This window comes from Mustela nigripes, chromosome 1 (assembly GCF_022355385.1).
Source record: "Mustela nigripes isolate SB6536 chromosome 1, MUSNIG.SB6536, whole genome shotgun sequence".
NCBI classification, from domain to species: Eukaryota; Metazoa; Chordata; class Mammalia; order Carnivora; family Mustelidae; genus Mustela; species Mustela nigripes.
Genome location: NC_081557.1, coordinates 263,218,718 through 263,237,140, shown reverse-complemented (window position 1 = coordinate 263,237,140; position 18,423 = coordinate 263,218,718). Strand labels below are relative to the sequence as shown.

Genomic DNA, 18,423 nt, shown 5'->3' with positions numbered 1-18,423 from the left:
CAAGGAGAGCAGTGATGTTTAAACCTGCTGTCAAGTCCCCCCCGCCCCCACTCCAGCCCCCCCCCCCCCCAATTTCCACCTTCCCGCCCCCTACACCCACCCCCCCCCCCCCCTCCCCGCAACCCTCAGTTTGTTTTTGGTGTGTTTAGATTCTTAACAGCTTTCTTTATCCTGCGAAATTGTTGCTGTTGATTACTCATTATCAGGATTGAACATTAATTCTCTCTTAGGTTACTTTAAGACTTCCCACATTTTACACTGAGTTGATACAGAGGTGGAGAAATGACCCCTTTTCAAGGCTGGGTTTCGGAGGTACAAACTTAAGGGTTGCTTTTGAATTTAAATTCAGTAGAATTTAATTGACAAATATTACTTAGTTACTCTACATTGATTGACACTTGTTTAAGAGCTGCGAGGACAAGTTTGGTTCTTATCCCAGAACTCTGGACTGGCTTCCGAAGCGATAGTTGTTGTTTCTTTTTCTTTTTTTTTTTTTTTTTTTTAAAGATTTTATTTATTTATTTGACAGAGAGAGATCACAAGTAGGCAGAGAGGCAGGCAGAGAGAGAGGAGGAAGCAGGCTCCCTGCTGAGCAGAGAGCCCGATGTGGGGCTCGATCCCAGGACTCTGAGATCATGACCTGAGCCGAAGGCAGAGGCTCAACCCACTGAGCCACCCAGGCGCCCCGATAGTTGTTGTTTCTTGACAGCTGTTGATATCCTCAGTTTATTCATATCTTTTAATTTCTAGATAGTTTACCTTATTTTGGTATATCATCATAGATATTTTGGGGTGACTCTTGGATTTTTTTTTTTTTTTTTTGTATTATGTTACTGTCCTCTCCTTTTTCACATATCCCAACAGTATCAAATAAGCTAGCAGTTTGACTTCAAAAGATTTTTATATTTGCATCCATAGCTGTTCCTTTTAAATGTTTGTTCTTAACCAGGTGTAGTGAAAATACCACTAGAGACAGGAGACCTGATTTTAAATCCTCTTATAACTCTGAAGGGACTTTCTAAACTCCTTTCCTTAGGCTCTCTAACCATCAGTTTCGTTTTCTCCAAATGAAGTTAAATATCCTATCTATTTCAAGGAGATAAAGGAATATGTAGGTTACTTGTTAAACTTTAAAGGGTAATATAAATATATGCTTTTATTTTCGTGGCATTGGCATAGCTTTTCCTTTTCATAATGCTTGGTCAATTTTAAGAGCTTCTGAACTTCAAAGTTTGCCTCCTTCGCTTTGGGGTCTGAGAAAAGTCTTACTTAATCTACAGCTACCTTTTATTTATTTATTTCTACCACTGGTGCTTAGATCTTGTGATATTTTCATTCTGTGGTCTGCCACAACAAATTAAAGGTTTCTGCCTTTTTTTTTTTTTTAAGATTTTATTTATTTATTTGACAGAGATCACAAGTAGGCAGAGAGAGAGGAGGAAGCAGGCTCCCTGCTGAGCAAAGAGCCCAGACAGTGGGCTCCATTGGAGCACCCCGAGATCAGGAAGCCTAAGGCAGAGCCCCAACCCACTGAGCCACCCAGGTGCTCTGAAGGTTTCAGCTTTAAATAGCTATTCATCGTTGGGGGCGACTGGTTGGTTCAATTGGTAGAACATGGGACTCTTGATCTTAGCAGTTCTGAATTCCAGCCCCACGCTGGGTGTAGGGATTACTTAAAAATAAAAAATCCTAAATGGTGTCTGCGTGGCTCAGTCGTTAAGTATCTACCTTCAGCTCAGGTCATGTGGGATTCAGCCCAGCATTGGGCTCCCTGCTTGGTGGGGAGACTCCTTTTCCCTCTCCTACTCCCCCTGCGTGTGTTCCCTCTCTCTCTCTCTCAAATAATAAATGGATAAAATATTTTTAAAAATCTTAAAAAGGTTCATTGCTGTTTTGATTGGTGAAGACTTCTGTAGTTTCGGAAAGTTCCAGTTTTAATATGTGGTTAGGTGTGGAGATTGGGAATAGTCCGTGGCTCAGTGAGAAATGGCCTGGGCCTGACTAGTGTGCCCCCCAGCTCTGAGTAAGGGCCTCTAGAGGGGAAAGGGAGTTAAGTATCCAATCTCCTATTAAGTATCCAATAGCAGAGATAAGTGTCCTAGCATAGACCATAGCCTTTGGTAACATAGTTTCTTTATTAGAAAGAAATGCATCCTGCTCCTAGAGATCTTACTCTTTTTATAGAAATCAAGATATGGTACATGTAACTTTACAGCGCAGAAACAAGACTTTTGTAGATTTAAAAATTTTTGTAATTTTCTTTTTATTTCCTGTTTTTTGTTGTTTTTGTTTTGTAAGATGACATACTATCTCAGCTTCTCAGCGATTTTCATTTTGGCTATTTTTTCAAAACATTGAAATGGCCATCAAAATAAGATATGAAATTTCACATCAGTAATTTGCCCTGAGTGATTCCCCCACCCCCAACTGCTTGACCAAAGATGCTACAGTTATCACTCTTTATAAATGGTGGTCAGGACACTCCAGGCTCCTCAAAGAGTGAATTTTTGACTGTGCGTTTTGATGTTTATATATTGTAGTTGCAGCCAGGTGTTTGAAGTTAACAGTAATAGTTAGATTTTATGATTTATATTGATCTAGTCATTTTATCAATGTATGGAGAAGTTCCTATAATGAGAATGGACATGCCATTGCAGAGATCTCCAAGATTAAAAAGAACTGATGGAATATGACATCATTTTTTTGTGTTACCACGTTTTTTTTAATTGTAATCTGCTCTGAAAACTATTTTGCTATAGTAGATCTAAAAAATTAATTCATTTTCTTGCCCAAGTGTATACATAGCCTTTACTACATTATTGAAATCATACCTTGTAAATTTTATACTGTGTTTAGTGTTTTCTTCGATGGTTTTAATGTCTGATAGTATATTTTAATGACTGCATATGAATTGATGATTTATATTATAGTCTGGGCTCAGTTTATTATATTTTTGTTTCAAAGACCATTAATACCAGGTAACCAAAAAATTATATCAAATAAGCATATCAGATCTTTTTTAAAAAAGCTTTTGGAAACCTTGGAGAGTGTATCTTAGAATCCTAGGCAATAAGCTTTTCTTTTATCTTTTACTTTTCTTTCCCAGTGAGTTTTTCTTTACTACTCATTCTGTAATTGGCTCAGTTTTAATTTCAGCATGCTATTAGTCTGTTTTCCCCATCTCTCAGCCTCCTCAGTCCCATCTTCAATTAGTTGGTAATATTTAAACACACTTAAAACTTGAACCATAAATTGTCACTAATGTAGGCATAATGTCAGGGATTGCCTTTTTGTTTTACTTTAGTGGTGAATGACTTCTCACACTCTTGGCCTTTATTCTAGAGTCTTTTTTTTTTAATTTTTTATTTTTTATAAACATATATTTTTATCCCCAGGGTTACAGGTCTGTGAATCGCCAGGTTTACACACTTCACAGCACTCACCAAAGCACATACTCATTTTTTTTTTTAAGATTTTTTTTTTTTTTTTTTTTTTTATAATTTATTTGTCAGAGAGAGAGAGAGCACAGGCAGACAGAGTGGCAGGCAGGGTCAGAGGGAAAAGCAGGCTCCCTGCCGAGCAAGGAGCCCGATGTGGGACTCCATTCCAGGATGCCGGGATCATGACCCGAGCCGGAGTTAAGCAACTGAGCCACCCAGGCGTCCCTCATTTTTTTTTTTTTTTTTTTAAGTTTAGTTATTTCTTTAGTAATCTCTACACCTGTGTGTAGAGATTTTGCTCATACTCAAAATCCCCAGATTAAGAGTGCTTGTTCTACTGATACATACATGTATCTGTTAGAAGGTTATCAGAAATTAAATGAAAATTTTAGAGTAGGATTTAATGTTTTACCAGTGGTGTTACGAATTGGTATATAGCTTGCACTGTTTTCTTTTTCCTCTAGACCCATGAGGTTTTTTTTGTTTTGTTTTGTTTAAATCATGCTTTTTTCCAAAGATGGGCTTTGTAAATTATTCTGAAGTTTGATTATTACTTTTGCGGACTGTATTTTGTTCACATTTATAACTTTATTTCCCCCTGTTTTTAATGAGTGCATAATTTCTATTTTATAGCTTTACATTTTCCTGTTGGTGGACATTTAGACTGCTTTATTTTCTTTTGTGGCAGTGAAACAACTTTGAATATACATCTTTGTGAAATTGCATGTCTGTTTCTTTGTAGTGTATCTTAGAAGTGGAATTATTCGTTATATGCTTTCATTTTTAATCAATTTTATTAAAACCATAAAATTACATCTCCAGAGGCTCCTGGGTGGCTCAGTGGGTTAAGCCTCTGCCTTCAGCTCAGGTCATGTTCTCAGGGTCCTGGGATCGAGCCCCGCATAGGGCTCTCTGCTCAGCCAGGAGCCTGCTTCCCTTCCTCTCTCTGCCTGCCTCTCTGCCTACTTGTGATCTTTGTCAAATACATAAATAAAATGTTTAAAAAAAAATTACATCTCCGAAAGGTTATAACAGTTTATATTTTCACCAACACTGTGGAAGAGCCCATTAACCCACACCCTTACAGTACTGGATATTACCAGTAATTTTCATTTTTTGTTAATTTTATATGTAAAAGGTGTCAACTTTGAATAAATTGCTTTTTTTTTTGAACTGGATGTTCTTGATTTCAGGGTATCATGGTTCCCTTACATTGCGTTTTCAATAAATGTTCATGAAATGATTGATATAATGAAGCATGATTGTATTGCTATATTTAAAATTTGAGGAATAATTTATTAGTAGAGATGACTCTTGTGCAGTTTAATGACTTTAGACAGACCTAGAGTCATGGAACCATGACCAACCACAGTCAAGATAGTAAGATAGTCCCATTACCCCGGAAGTTCTCTCCTGTTCCTTTATAGTCCTTTCTACCTCCAGCCTTTGATCTGATTTAACCCTATAGTTTTGCATTTTACAGAATGTTCTATCAGTAGAATCAGGTAATACCAACTTTTTTAGCTTTCAGTAATGCTTTTTTTTTTAAGTTACGCAAGATCGGGTTTTTTTTTCTGGATACAAATCTTTTATTGGATATGTATTCTACAGATAGTTTTTTTCAGACTGGCTTGTCTTCATTTTCTAAACGATGACTTTTTAAATGAGGGGTTGTACATTTTGATGGAGGTCCAATTTGCAGGGGTTTTTTTTTTCCTTTCTTTTTGTGTCTTATCTAAAATCTTTACTTAACCTAAGGCTAGAAAAGTTTTCTTCTAGAAACCTAGAATTTTAGGTTTTACATTTGTCTGTGGTCCCATTTCAAAATAATTTTTGTACGTGGGTGCCAAGTATGAGTCAGACTTCCTTTTGTTTTTAATGTGCGGATGTCAGGTTGTGCCCAAATCATTTGTTGAAAAGATAAAATTACCTTTGAAAAGAAATTGGCTATATTGTGTGGGTTTGTTGTAATGCTCATTTGGCGGGGGGGATTTCTAAAAGTTCCTAAAATTATTTGTGCCAAAACTGCTATACTTGATTTGTTTAGACCTTTAATCTCAAAACTCTCTGAATTCATATTACGGGAGTAGTAAGTATTCTTGTAGATGACTGTGTACGAATATGCATGTACATATAAATAAGCACAGGACTGTAGCTGATGGACTTTATTTTTTATTTTAAAAGATTTTATTCATTTGAGAAAGAGACCGAGCACAGGCAGGAGGGGGAAGGGCAGAGGGAAAGGGAGAAGCAGACTCCCCGCTGAGCTTGGAGCCTGACATGGGGCTCAATCCCAAATCCAGGAGATCATGATCTGAGCTGAAGGCAGACACGTAACCATCTGAGCCACCCAAGTGCCCTAGTGATTGACTTTAAAGATAGCTTGAGGGGACCTGGGTAGCTCAGTCATTAAGTGTCTGCCTTCCGCTCAGGTCATGATCCCGGGGTCTTGGGATTGAGCCCTGCTTGGCAGGAAGCCTGTTTCTCCCTCTCCCACTCCCCATGCTTGTGTTGCCTCTCTCACTGTGTCTGTCTCTGTCAAATAAATAAAATCTTAAAAAGAATAAAGATCATTTGAAATTGCATGCTTAATGTGTTTAATCTATTCATTAACATTCCGTCATAGTTTTATTCATTAGCTATTGAAGTATCTTCTTAGTTTAGTTGTTGCTTCTCTTAGGGCTTTAGTATCAGAATTGTTGAGCAGATTTTTTTAATCCTATTAAGTGCACAGCAATGGTGGATGCTGCAAAGATTATTATGTCTTGAGTATCTCCTGGAAGCATAACATTGCTGGGATTATGCTTTTAGCATTAGCATGGAGTCGTTTTAGGAATAGGAGAGGGATGTGCCTGTACTCATGTACGTATATTATTAGGATTGAGTGCATTAATAAGAGCTAGAAGACATCTGCCATACTAAGAGGAAGAAATTGTTAATCCTTCTTCGTGGACCCTAGTTAGGAAAACCAGAGATGGAATTGGAATGAGATCTTGAGCAGATTTTTGAAGAGTAAACAGGGGCAGGATTTGGTGGCGTGAGGTTTTGAGGAGATAGTCATCCCCTAAAAATTTTCTTTTAGCTTTGGCTCGAGATACTTATTCATTGTTTGCATGTCCAGTTTTTATGCCTGTTCCAATTTTCAAATGGTCTATTCTTTGTGATAGGGCCGTAGCATTTAGCACATAGTTGTGTGTAGGAATTTTGTCTCCCACTGGACTTTAAATTTCTCTGGAGCAGCAGATCAAGTCCTTCATGTTCATCACTGTTTTTCCTTGAGTAGTTTCTGATACATGTATAGTAGACATTCATTGACTCTTGGAAGAATTTGTGTTTCCCACCTGTTCATCCATCTTAGGTTGAATGAAATAAGACAGTGGCCTAAAGGATGAAAATTGCCGGTTTGGGGAATGGTGGTCAGTGGCATAGTGTTCTTTGAACACAGAATTTGTTACAGAGGTGAAAAGTGTGATGGGAAATAAATTTGCAGAATTTATTGGGACCATGAATGTCAGACTGGATCTGTGGCATGCTTTATGATTCAAATTAAATGCAGGTGTTTGAATTTTACTCTATTAATGTATTCTGCACATGATAAAGAGGCTTAGAAGATTAGAGGAAGATGTAGAGTATAAATTCAGTGGGAGTGGAAAGAATGGGGCAAATTCCAAGAGACTTTTGAGTTGTCAGGATTTCACAGTTTGAAGCTTAAAGAAGGAAAGTCACTTAGAACTGAGCATTCTACCCAAGAAGATGGTGGCATCATTAACAGAAATACCGAAAGCATTTTGAGGGATGCATATATTGGTATCCTGTGAAGGCATGTAAGGATATTAGGCATGGGGTTAAAATAAAATTTGAGTTCATGGTAGATACTAGATTTGCATTTAGGTAGATAAGAGAGCTAAAGCCATTAGACTCTGAAATTGCCAGGTTAGAAGACAAAACTTTGAGAACTTCTGCATTTTGGTGAGAAGTTGCCTTGTGGTAGAAATCTAGAAGCATTAGGAGGAGGTTATCAACATGCCAATGCAGACAAGTGGAAGACTAGAAAGTCGCTGTATTTTTTAAGAATTGTGATTTTCCAGTTTTCTGTGCCAATAGTGCTCTTGCAGACATGAAAACCCGCTGGACTTTGTGCAAGAAGTGTGGCAAGCACCAACCCCACAAAGTGACACAGTACAAGAAAGACAAAGATTTTCTTTATGCCTAGGGAAAGTGGCATTATGACAGGAAGCAGCATGGCTGTGGTGGGCAGACTAAGTGGATTTTCTGGAAAAAGGCTAAAACTACGAAGAAGATTGTCCTGTGGCTTGAATGTGTTGAGCCCATTTGCAGAACTAAGAGAATGCTGGCTATTAAAAGATGCAAGCATTTTGAACTAGGAGGAGATAAGAAAAGCTTTTAAGATGGAAATAAAGTAGTGGCCATCAATTTTTTAAAATTGTGACTTTTCAGAGAATGATATTTAAGGGAGAGCTCAGATTATATTTGAGAGGAGAAATGAAGAAGATTAATGCAGTTAGTAATTTAGGGAACAATGTGATTAATAAAGTGCCATGAAGACAACTCAAAGTACTTGGAGAATTCAAAGGAAAGACAGTTATAGTTTATAGAAGAACCAAGAAAGATTTTCAGGGTACCCCAAAATGCGTAGAATTTCAATCATTACAGATAGGAAGTAATGGAATGAGTGTTGGAGTAGGAATCAAAGGTCTTGGTTCTTGTTTAATAGACTTAGAATCCTAGTGTTGGAACAACACTATAACTAGACTAACAATATGTCTATCAATAGACTAACAATATGTCTATCTAGACATAGATTATTATACTATATTTCTGTTAAATTTAGTCAGTCTCTGGAATAAATACTTACAAAGCTGGCTATTTATGAAGTAGCTCTATTCTGATTATTTTTGCATTAACTTGAACCTAAATCTACCCTTTGAACGTAACTACTGTTCAGCCAGTATTTAACTTTTACAAAGAATTGTCCGTTCATTTTAGACATTACATCTCTGTTGTGGGCAGCTCCATTATACTAGTGATTCACCAAACTTACTTTTAACCAGGAAGTAAGCAAAAAACCTAAGTACTTAACTAAAAGCTGAAGTTTTATTAGTCAAAGTAGGAACCAAAAATTCCTTTGGTTGCTGACAGTTTTTTTTTTTTTTTTTAAGTTAAGTTATTTGAAATCACAGTATATTATAGGATGAAGCCCAGCGTGACTTTCTTGTGTATGTGTTTACTTTTCTTTCTCTCTTCCACTTCCCTCTCAATGGTACTAAGAGATTCAGAAAAGATAGTGAGAATTGATAGCAATTTCCCATGAGAGCTGGAGTAGATATGTTTCAGGCATTAGTCTGGGCAAAGGGAGAGGAATCATTTTAAGAAATGAGAATGAATTAAAGGGGGACACCCGGGTGGCTCAGTGAGTTAAAGCCTCTGCCTTCCTCTCAGGTCATAGTCCCAGGGTCCTGGGTTCGAGCCCCACATCAGGCTCTCTGTTCAGCAGGGAGCCTGCTTCCTCCTCTCTCTCTCTGTCTGTCTCTGCCTACTTGTAATCTCTGTCTGTCAAACGAATAAATAAGATCTTTAAAAAAAAAAAAAAAATGAAGTAAAGGTTGTTGATGAAGATACAGGATATATGGGGATTTTAAGTGGGATAAAGGTGGAAAGTAGAATGATGATCTTTGAAGTAGTTGAGACTCTAAATAGTGAGGGAAACCAGATATAATCATGTTGGTATTTGGTTGAATAAAAAGGACTGATTGTTTTTAATTAACAAGGGAAAGTACATTTTATAGTATCTATCCCAGTGTGACAGAAATCTCCAGATTTTCAGGCGTTCATGGAAAAAGTGGGGTTTAATACATGTAATTTTACTTTATCTAAAAAGATTTCAGGAGATAGTTGTTCTTAAAAAAAAAAAAAAAAAGATTTTATTTATTTGACAGATCACAAGTAGGCAGAGAGGCAGGGGAAGAGAGCCGAAGCAGGGCTCCATCCTAGGACCCTGAGATCATGACCTGAGCGGGAGAGGCTTAACCCACTGAGCCACCCAGGCGCCCCATTAATTGCTCTTATTTTTGAAGGTGCTAGAGCTAACAACCAAATAAAGAAGATTCTTTTTGCACATAAGTATCTTTTAATCTTGGCTGTCTTTGTTGTATTGTATAGTCTTGTAGATTTGACCGGAGATCATATCTCAATTTGTAAATTAGAAAATTAAGATCCAGATAGGCCATAACTTTTTCATGGCCTTAGACAGTTAAAATCTTTTTCTGTCCCATGTTCAATGTACTGTGGGGGGCACCTGGGTGGCTCAGTTGGTTAAGCGTCTGCCTGCAGCTCAGTCATGATCCTAGGATCCTGGGATTGAGCCCTGCATCTGGTGTTGGGCTCCCTGGGCCTGCTTCTCCCTCTCTTTCCGCCTCTCCCCGCCCCCTCCTGCTCTTTCAAAGAAAGAAAGATCTTTTTAAAAATGGTTTTAATTTTTTTTAATATTATTTATTTATTTATTTGACAGAGATCACAAGTAGGCAGAGAGGCAGGCAGAGAGAGAGGAAGGGAAGCAGGCTCCCTGCTGAGCAGAGAGCCTGATGCGGGGTTCGATCCCAGGTCCCTGAGACCATGATCTGAGCCGAAGGCAGAGGCTTAACCCACTGAGCCACCCAGGTGCCCCTAAAATGGTTTTAATTTTTAAGAATTAATTTTTAAATTATCTTTATTTAAAATTATTTTAAATAAATAAAATAAAATTTTATTTAAAAATTTTTTAATTTTGAAAAATTAAAACCATTTTTAGGGACGCCTGGGTGGCTCAATCAGTTAGGTGTCTGCCTTCCGTTCAGGTCATGATCCCAGAGTCCCAAGATAGCGCCCACATCCAGTTCCCTGCTAAGCAGGGAGCCTGCTTTTCCCTTTGCCTCTCCCTCTCCTAATGGCCTCTCTCAAATAAAATCTAAAAAAAAAAAAAAAAAAAGAAAGAAAGAAAAACAGAGAGGGAATTATTAAAAAAAAGTGGAAGGACCCACATCCCAGAATTTGCTTACCTACGAGTTGGGTGATTTGCTGTGAATAATAAAAACAGCACAGTTGTTCCTGTAATCATATTTATTCTGAATGTGTAATTTGGATCTTTTGTTTTTCCTCCTAACCAGATTCTTGTATACATGGCTGTGTGTGAATTATAAATGCACACTTTATAGTACTGTTTTCCAATCTTAACTTCCTGTAGCTACCCAAACTACCCATTGGTTGTTCATTTATAATTTTTTTTAAAAGATTTTATTTTTATTTATTTGGCACAGAGAGATTATAAGTAGGCAGAGGCAAGCAGTGAGTGAGAGGGGAGCAGGCTCCCTGCTGAGCAGAGAGCCCTTATGTGGGGCTTGATCCTAGGACCCTGGGATCATAACCTGAGCTGAAGGCAGAGGCTTAATCCACTGAGCCACCCAGGTGCCCCCCTGTTCATTTATAATTTCATCCTAATGCTTCTTTGATGCCTTATGTATTGCACTGTTAATTTTCCTACTCAAAGGGAGAAAATGAGAAGATGGGCAAGATGCAGATGTTTGTGTAGAATAAATAAATCAGTGTGTCATTAAAAAATAGTAAGTCAGGTGTTACATTTTCCCCTTTTGCCTCTAATATCTTTATTTTCTGGTTGATGTGATTAATTTCCACCGCTTATACTTTAGCCCACTAAATACTGACTCACGTTAAATCAGTTAGTAGTGAAGAAGTAACTGCTTTGTGAGTAGTTATATTTAAGTATAAATTGTAGCACCATCCATTAGTAACTTCTTTTCGTTTTGTCATTCCCCGTGGAAGTCTCCCTATGCCTAAAAATGGACTCTGCCTAGACTCTGTATAGCTTTTTGTTTAGCCTTTTACCAGATAAGTATTGCCTTACCTCATCCACCATTTGAGGTTCACTTTTATTTTTTGTTTCCTCCCTTTTTAAAAAAAAAGTTTGTTTGTTTATTTGGCAGAGAGAGAGGGAACACAAGCAGGGGAAGTGGGAGAGGGAGAAGTAGGCTTCCCCTTGAGCAGGGAGCCTGCTGCCTTGCTAGATCCCGATCAGGACCTGAGCCCTGAGCCACAGACGCTTAAACCTACTGAGCCACCCACGCACCCCTGAGGTTCACTTCTCAAGTTACCTCTTTTGAATAATAATCTTGTAAAAGTTGTCTTCACTGTGTGTCTACCTTTCCTGTCTCTCTGGTGTGTATTGATGGTGTGACCACCATACTTTTGTGATTGTATATATACAACATACATATATATATATGTGTATATATACGTGTGTATATATATATATATGTATATATATATATATGTGTGTGTGTGTGTATATATATACACACACACACACACACACACACATATATATGTGGTGGGCATTTGAAAGCCTCTCAGATGTTTTCACAATAAGCCTTTAGTGTATTTTGACCTTTCTTTGATACTGATACATGTATTCACTACGTTTTGTTTTGTTCTTTACTTTGGTTATATGTATGTGACAAAAATGGTAAGTAAATTTATCCTTTATAAATGTGATGGAGGATTTGGGATAAATGACAAAGTGTCATTGTAGAAAATCTGGAAATAAGAGAAGAAGAAAAACATGGGAATCTCCAAATCCATAGCCAGTCCCTAATAGCATATCTATTATTCACCATTTGAACAAAACTGTTTTGTATGTATTTTATTTAGAGGATAAGTTAGTATTGTCCCACGTCTTAGTGTTATTTTTGCATCAGTTACAGTATTAAAGCATGTATTCATTTTTAGGTTTTCTTATTTTAAAAAATTTTACTAGATAAGTCTACTGTTCTTCACACTTCACCATCATTCAAAATAAAAATACTATGTTGTTTAGCTTTGTTACTTTAAATATAGCAAATGAGAATTCATTTATGCATTAGGATTTGTTATTCTTTATTGGAAGTTTTTAGGTTTGCTGGGGAACTAACGGCCCCTGAAATGACACTATCTGATTCTACTTTGTGAATTAAATTTTTCTTTTCTTTTTTTAAAAAAAGAGTTTAATTGTAGGTGGTACAGAATTCAAGGTCGAACAAAGACTGCAAAGCAGACTGGCAGAATTCTCAGCTGGGTTTACTCTTACCGTAACAGCTAAGGTAGCAGTGGCTGAATAAGAGGAAATAAAGACAAGACGAGGAGTCCCACTGTATGGATTTTTTTTTTCTTTTTTTTCTTTTCTGAAGTTTATTCTTGAATGTATAACAGCTCTGACACAACACTTCATTCTGGCTATAGGTGGCAAGAGATGTAAATGGCAGAGAATCCAGATGTTTAAACAGCAACGGAAGTAGGGGGTCACCATCTGATGGAGACACAAGTAGCTGCTTGCTTTTTGCCAGATTTCTCAGCTTCCCCTGTGGCCTGGGGCCCTTCCACATAGTCTTCACTTGAGCTTCTCCAGCTTCTTCTTTGTTTCTGTTGGAAAGCGATCTCTTCCTGGTCCATCTCCTTGAACTGCTTCAAAAGCTTCTTGCCACTGCCTCATCCCCAGACGCTGCCACTGAAAGCAGTAAATTAACTATTTTTGAAAGCAAGTGAGGCATAAAAATTTTAACAGATTTGTGGGTTTTGTATATTGTTTCAAGACTGTTTTAAAAGGAGAGAAAACCTAATAGAGCATTATGTGAAAGTTGAATTGGGAATTGTTGGGATTCTGTAGAGCTACAATATTGCCTGTGGGCTCTGCCATGGTTTATTTATACACACTTTATTTATTTATGAGAGAGAGAGAACACGCAAGAGCTGGGGTGGGGGCAGAGGGAGAGGGGCAGGCAGACTCCCCAATGAGTGTGGAGCGCCCCCCCCCCCCAACTCAGGACTCTGAGATCGAAACCTGAGCTGAAGTCCGCTGAGCCACCCAGGTCATCCTCCTATTTTTATTTAAAAACATTATCACAGTTGTAATGATTATGGCAGGTTCTCTTTGGCTATAAAATTTTTTGTTTAAAGGAAATCTAGGTTAGGGCTCCTGGGTGGCTCAGCTGTTTAGGTTGTGATCCCAGGGTCCCACATTGCTCTCACGCTGTGTCTCTCTGTGTCAAATAAAGAAAATCTTAAAAAAAATAAAAATAAAGGAAGCCTAGGGGCACCTGAGTGACTCAGTCAGTTAAGTGGGACTCTCGGTTTTGGCCCAAGTCATGATCTCAGGGTTGCCATTGAACCTGTGTCTTCTGTGCTGATTGTGGAGCCTGTTGAGGATTCATTCTCTCTCTCTCTCTCTCTCTCTCTCGCCCCCCCCCCCCCCCCCCCTCCCCCCCTACCCCTCTCAAAAAAAAAAAAAAAAAAAACCTACATTGTGATTTATTTGTTAAGCAGGAGTTTAAACTGTATCCTGGTTTGCCCAGTAAATACACACAGATACTGAGGGTGTTTTGTTTTTTTTTTTTCCCAGTACTTTTAAGTGTAATAGGAAAGGATATTTGATTATAAATATATATATTTAAACAAGTAATATTTAACTTTCTCTTTTTTCCCCCCTTTTCCAGTTCCTAATGTTGTAATTTTAACTGTTCAGGGGGGCCTATAACCATGTGTAAGTCACTTACTTTAAATGATTGTGTGTTTCTATTTATATATCTTGTATTTGTTTTTCTTATTTTTAAGCCCCCTCCCTGTCAGCATAGACCCTCCTTCCCCCTGCGTCGTTTTTCTTGATCTTACCTTTGAGATTTGTGCTTAGCAGTACTTTACCATAGCACCTAACCCATTCTGTTTCCTATGAGCTTGTTTCCAATCCATGGCAGATTCTAAACTTTTCATTTTATTGTAATTCCAGGTAACATAGAGTTAACAGTTTCAGGTGTACAGCATATGGATTCAGCACTTCCATATGTCACCCTGTGTCGTTCACCTATTTAATCCGTCCCCCCCACCCGCCTCCCCTCTGGTAAACCATCAGTTTGTTCTCTGGTGTTAAGGGTCTGTTTCTTCATTTGTCTCTCTCTTTTTTTTTTTTTTCCCCTCCTTTTGCTTGTTTGTTTTGTTTCTTAAATCCCACCAGATTATAAACTTCTTGAGGGCTGAAGTCTTAATCTTATTCCCCAGGCTGTCCCCTTTATTAAAGAGCACCTGGCAATGTATTGATGCTTTTTACTTAGTTAATGGAAAGAAATACTGGAGCTACACCAAATTTGTTAAAAAAAAAAAAAAAATTCTGAGTACTCAGGTTATTGCTGGTTTTTAATGGTAATTATTATCATTTTGAAGCAGTGAAATAATTCTAAAGGAGAGTGAATGCAGAGAAGATAAAAGTTGGTACTTTCCCATAGTAAGTCTATTCTCCAGGTCCTGACGTGTGCCTTCTGCCTAGTTTTCCAAAATAAACCATTGGAATCCAGGGACATAGATTATAGTCCCTAGAGGAGAGAGGTACTGTGACTGGAAAAGACTTGGTTATGGTGTCCATACTGTGAGGCAGGGGACTTTCTTGGGAATAAGAAAAAGAACAGTGTGGAGGTTGGGAGGGGGAAGGCATTGAGGAATAGAGACGAAGAGGAACTTCAGATGTTGGAAGTTACCAGTAGTTGTTGGGAATTTATTTTGTTATTGTAAATTGTTTTTCAATAAATACATTACTTTTCTTTATTCCCTTTTGTATGGCTAAGAAAACTTACTTCCTGGAAATTTACAAAGATGACTTTTTAATAGTTACCGTTCTTGTGTTTGCTCCCTTAGCATTTGACATTGTGCAGCAAAGAAATGGTTATGGAGAAGCCCAGTCCGCTGCTTGTAGGGCGGGAGTTTGTGAGGCAATATTATACTTTGCTGAATAAAGCTCCAGAATATTTACACAGGTAAATTTTAAATGGATTATTTAGTATTTTTATTTAGTTTTGTTTTCTTGAATAGGACTGCGTAGTATTTTTGTCTTTCTTGTTTCATGTTCTGATTGTTTCTTTGCAAACCATAACCAATATTTTATCTAACGGCTAAAACCATTTTTTCAAGTTTTTAAAAAAATGAGATCACAGCGGTTCCTGGGTAGCTCAGTCAGCTAAGTGTCCAGTTCTTGATCTCAGCTCAGGCCTTGATCTCAAGGTTTTGAGTTCAAGCCCTGTTTGGAGCTCCACGCAAAAAATGAAATCCATGGTGAAAAAAAAGCTTCACGTTTTATCCCATTATATAACATTTGCATATCTATGTACACACGTGTATACAATTATATCCTTCAGTATTTTGTATTTCATTTAAATAAACCTTGGGCCTGACCATAGGCTAATGGGTTCTAATCTGCAATTTGAAATCATAGTCATTAGTGAACTTTTTTTTTTAAGTTCCCGTTGGCAGTGTTAGAAAATGAACCATATAAGTGGTTATACTTGTGGAAATTTCTTCTGATTGATCTTCAAAATAGTATTCTTTGGTGAAACAGCAGTAGTAGCCTTGTTTACTATTTTGGCAGGAGTTGGACATCTGTAAGCTTACTTTTTCCAGAAGTTGAAATGAAATTGATTTATATTGTGAGTAGCATTTACAATTTTTGTTCTTCTGGTGTATTTTAGCAGGTGAAAGATAAGTGAGACTTTTTTTTTTTTTAAGATTTATTTATTTATTTATTTGACAGAGAGAAATCACAAGTAGATGGAGAGGCAGGCAGAGAGAGAGAGGAGGAAGCAGGCTCCCTGCTGAGCAGAGAGCCTGATGCGGGACTCGATCCCAGGACTCTGAGATCATGACCTGAGCCGAAGGCAGTGGCTTAACCCACTGAGCCACCCAGGCGCCCGATAAGTGAGACTTTTATAAGGATTAGTTTTTACAAGTATTTGTAGACCACACCACCATGTAAGCTAAGGCATAAATCATTGCCACTTCATATGGAAAAAGCTGTTAAAAAGACTTACTTATGTTCCTTTAGCTGGGTCCTCTTTTATAAATGCGCTGGGCATTCTAAAGTTAGATTTTGCAATATGTCTTGTATTATTTCATGACATTTTTCTGTAACAAGTACCCTCCAAAAGTGAATACCTGTGCATTTTTCTAATTATAAAAATAAAAGATGTTCTTATAGGCAGTGTATGTAAAGGAGTTTTTGGGTGGAGCGGGGAGAATGGAATTAATAAGACCTTTCCTTGTCTGAAATTTAGTCTTTATATAATGTAGGTATTAGCTTTTTTTTTTTTTTTATAGTGACAGTCAGGGTCAGGGTCTCCACAATCATTTAAAAAAACAAACCCATAAACTTGTTTTAAACGTAGCTTGTGTAACCAGTTTACCTATAAATGAAAATCAGTAATTTTTTGCCTGTTAACAAACTGTGATCCGTATCCTTATTTGTGCATCTTTTTGCACCTTTCTAGTTATTTTCTTAAGGTCCTAGAAGTAGAATTGTTAAATCAAAGGTATAATTATCTCTAAGGCTTTTCCTACACTTAACAGTCAAGTTGTCCTCCCAACAAATGGTAGAAGTTCACAGGTTTGCCAGTGGTACATGCAAGAAAATAGTATAAACTTAAAATTACAGGTAATAGTTAAAAATGTGAGCTGTGGAGCTAGACTGTCTGGGGTCATGTCTTAGCAACCCCACTGGATTACTGTGTGGCCCTAGGAGAGTTAATTTGATTTTTTCTGAACTTCAGTTTTCTCATTTACATAATAGTGCTTATTTCATGAGGTTGTTAGGGGAGGGGTAAGTAAATAATATGTAATGCACTGAGAACATTGCTTGGCATAGAGGAAGTCTTACATACATGTTTCAGTAACAATAGGAGCTGAGTTCTCTTTATGAAAAAATTAATTTTGCATGTTTGATAACATTAATTTAGAAATATATTAATTCTAATTGCTTTAGGTATTGCAGAGAAATACCAATTTATCATATACTTAAGAGCAGTATAAAATATTAATGAAATATCAGAAACTGGAATAATGTAGATTTTCTTATTTAGTCTCTGAATTATTTCACTTACTATAAATCTTACTAAACTGTTTTAATCTAAGATTTTGGAATTAGTAATCATTTGGAACTTTGAGTAGAATGTTAAACAGCAGCTGATTCCAAAACAAATCTAGATAACTTGAGTTTTTTATCTAAAGGGAAAAACTGGGTCAGTTACTACAGCATCAGTATTTAGAATGTATTTTGAATATCTCATTCTTCCACCTCAAAAAATAGATATACTAGGAATTAGATGAGAGTTGCAAGTGATTGAATGTATTTCCAGTGTGCCAGGCCAGAATTCTGTCGTTGCTTATTTAATCCTTACAACAACCCTATGGAGTAGTTACTATTTTGCGTTTGATAACCAAGGAAACTGCTTAAGGACTATAAGTAACTTTATCAGGATTATACCACTACTGAATGACAAAGCCAGACATAGAAACTATGTCAGTTTTATACCAGAACTCTGCTGCCTCTTAGGCCTCTTTTGACAATTAAATGTTAATGAATTCTCATTGGCTTTATAGGTTTTATGGCAGAAATTCTTCCTATGTTCATGGTGGAGTAGATGCTAGTGGAAAGCCCCAGGAGGCTGTTTATGGCCAAAATGTAAGTACCAATTTCATATACATTTTAAGTTTTTTCCCTTTTTTCTTGTTTTAAGATAGTTGAAAACAGTCTTTTTGTGCCAATGGATTTCTTCCCAAATGTACTTAGCACTTGTAACTAGAAGTTGTGTTACAATAGTTGTTAAATGAGCTTTCAGTTCTTACAAATATCCATTTTGTTTGAAACAGGGTGTTACATTGGGTTGGATACCAAGGAGAAGATACGAAATTATCTATCCTTGATGTATTTTATTCATAAAACAGTTGAGAACAATAAGTTTATACAGATACGGGCTAAACCTTATGTTATAGGAGTGCACAGAAGTATATGTGCTTTATGACATTATATAGAGGATATGGGACTTCAGCTAGATGCTGAATTACAAAATTTGGCCTTACCGTACAAAAGGAAATTAAAAGTAGAAGAAATGGTACAGCAAACCCA

General features: G+C 37.2%; 1 protein-coding gene across 3 annotated transcripts in view; it reads left to right on the top strand.

Annotated features, from left to right (window-relative positions):
* The window catches only part of G3BP2 (G3BP stress granule assembly factor 2), a 35,294-nt gene that overhangs the window by 2,292 nt on the left and 14,579 nt on the right, over positions 1–18,423 (top strand). For all 3 annotated transcript variants that reach the window (XM_059385295.1, XM_059385305.1, XM_059385300.1), the window contains exons 2-3: positions 15,168–15,286; positions 17,898–17,979. In XM_059385295.1, coding sequence (XP_059241278.1) covers positions 15,192–15,286; positions 17,898–17,979 — 177 coding nt within the window. In that variant the 5' untranslated portion in view covers positions 15,168–15,191. The remainder of the gene's footprint in view (positions 1–15,167; positions 15,287–17,897; positions 17,980–18,423) is intronic.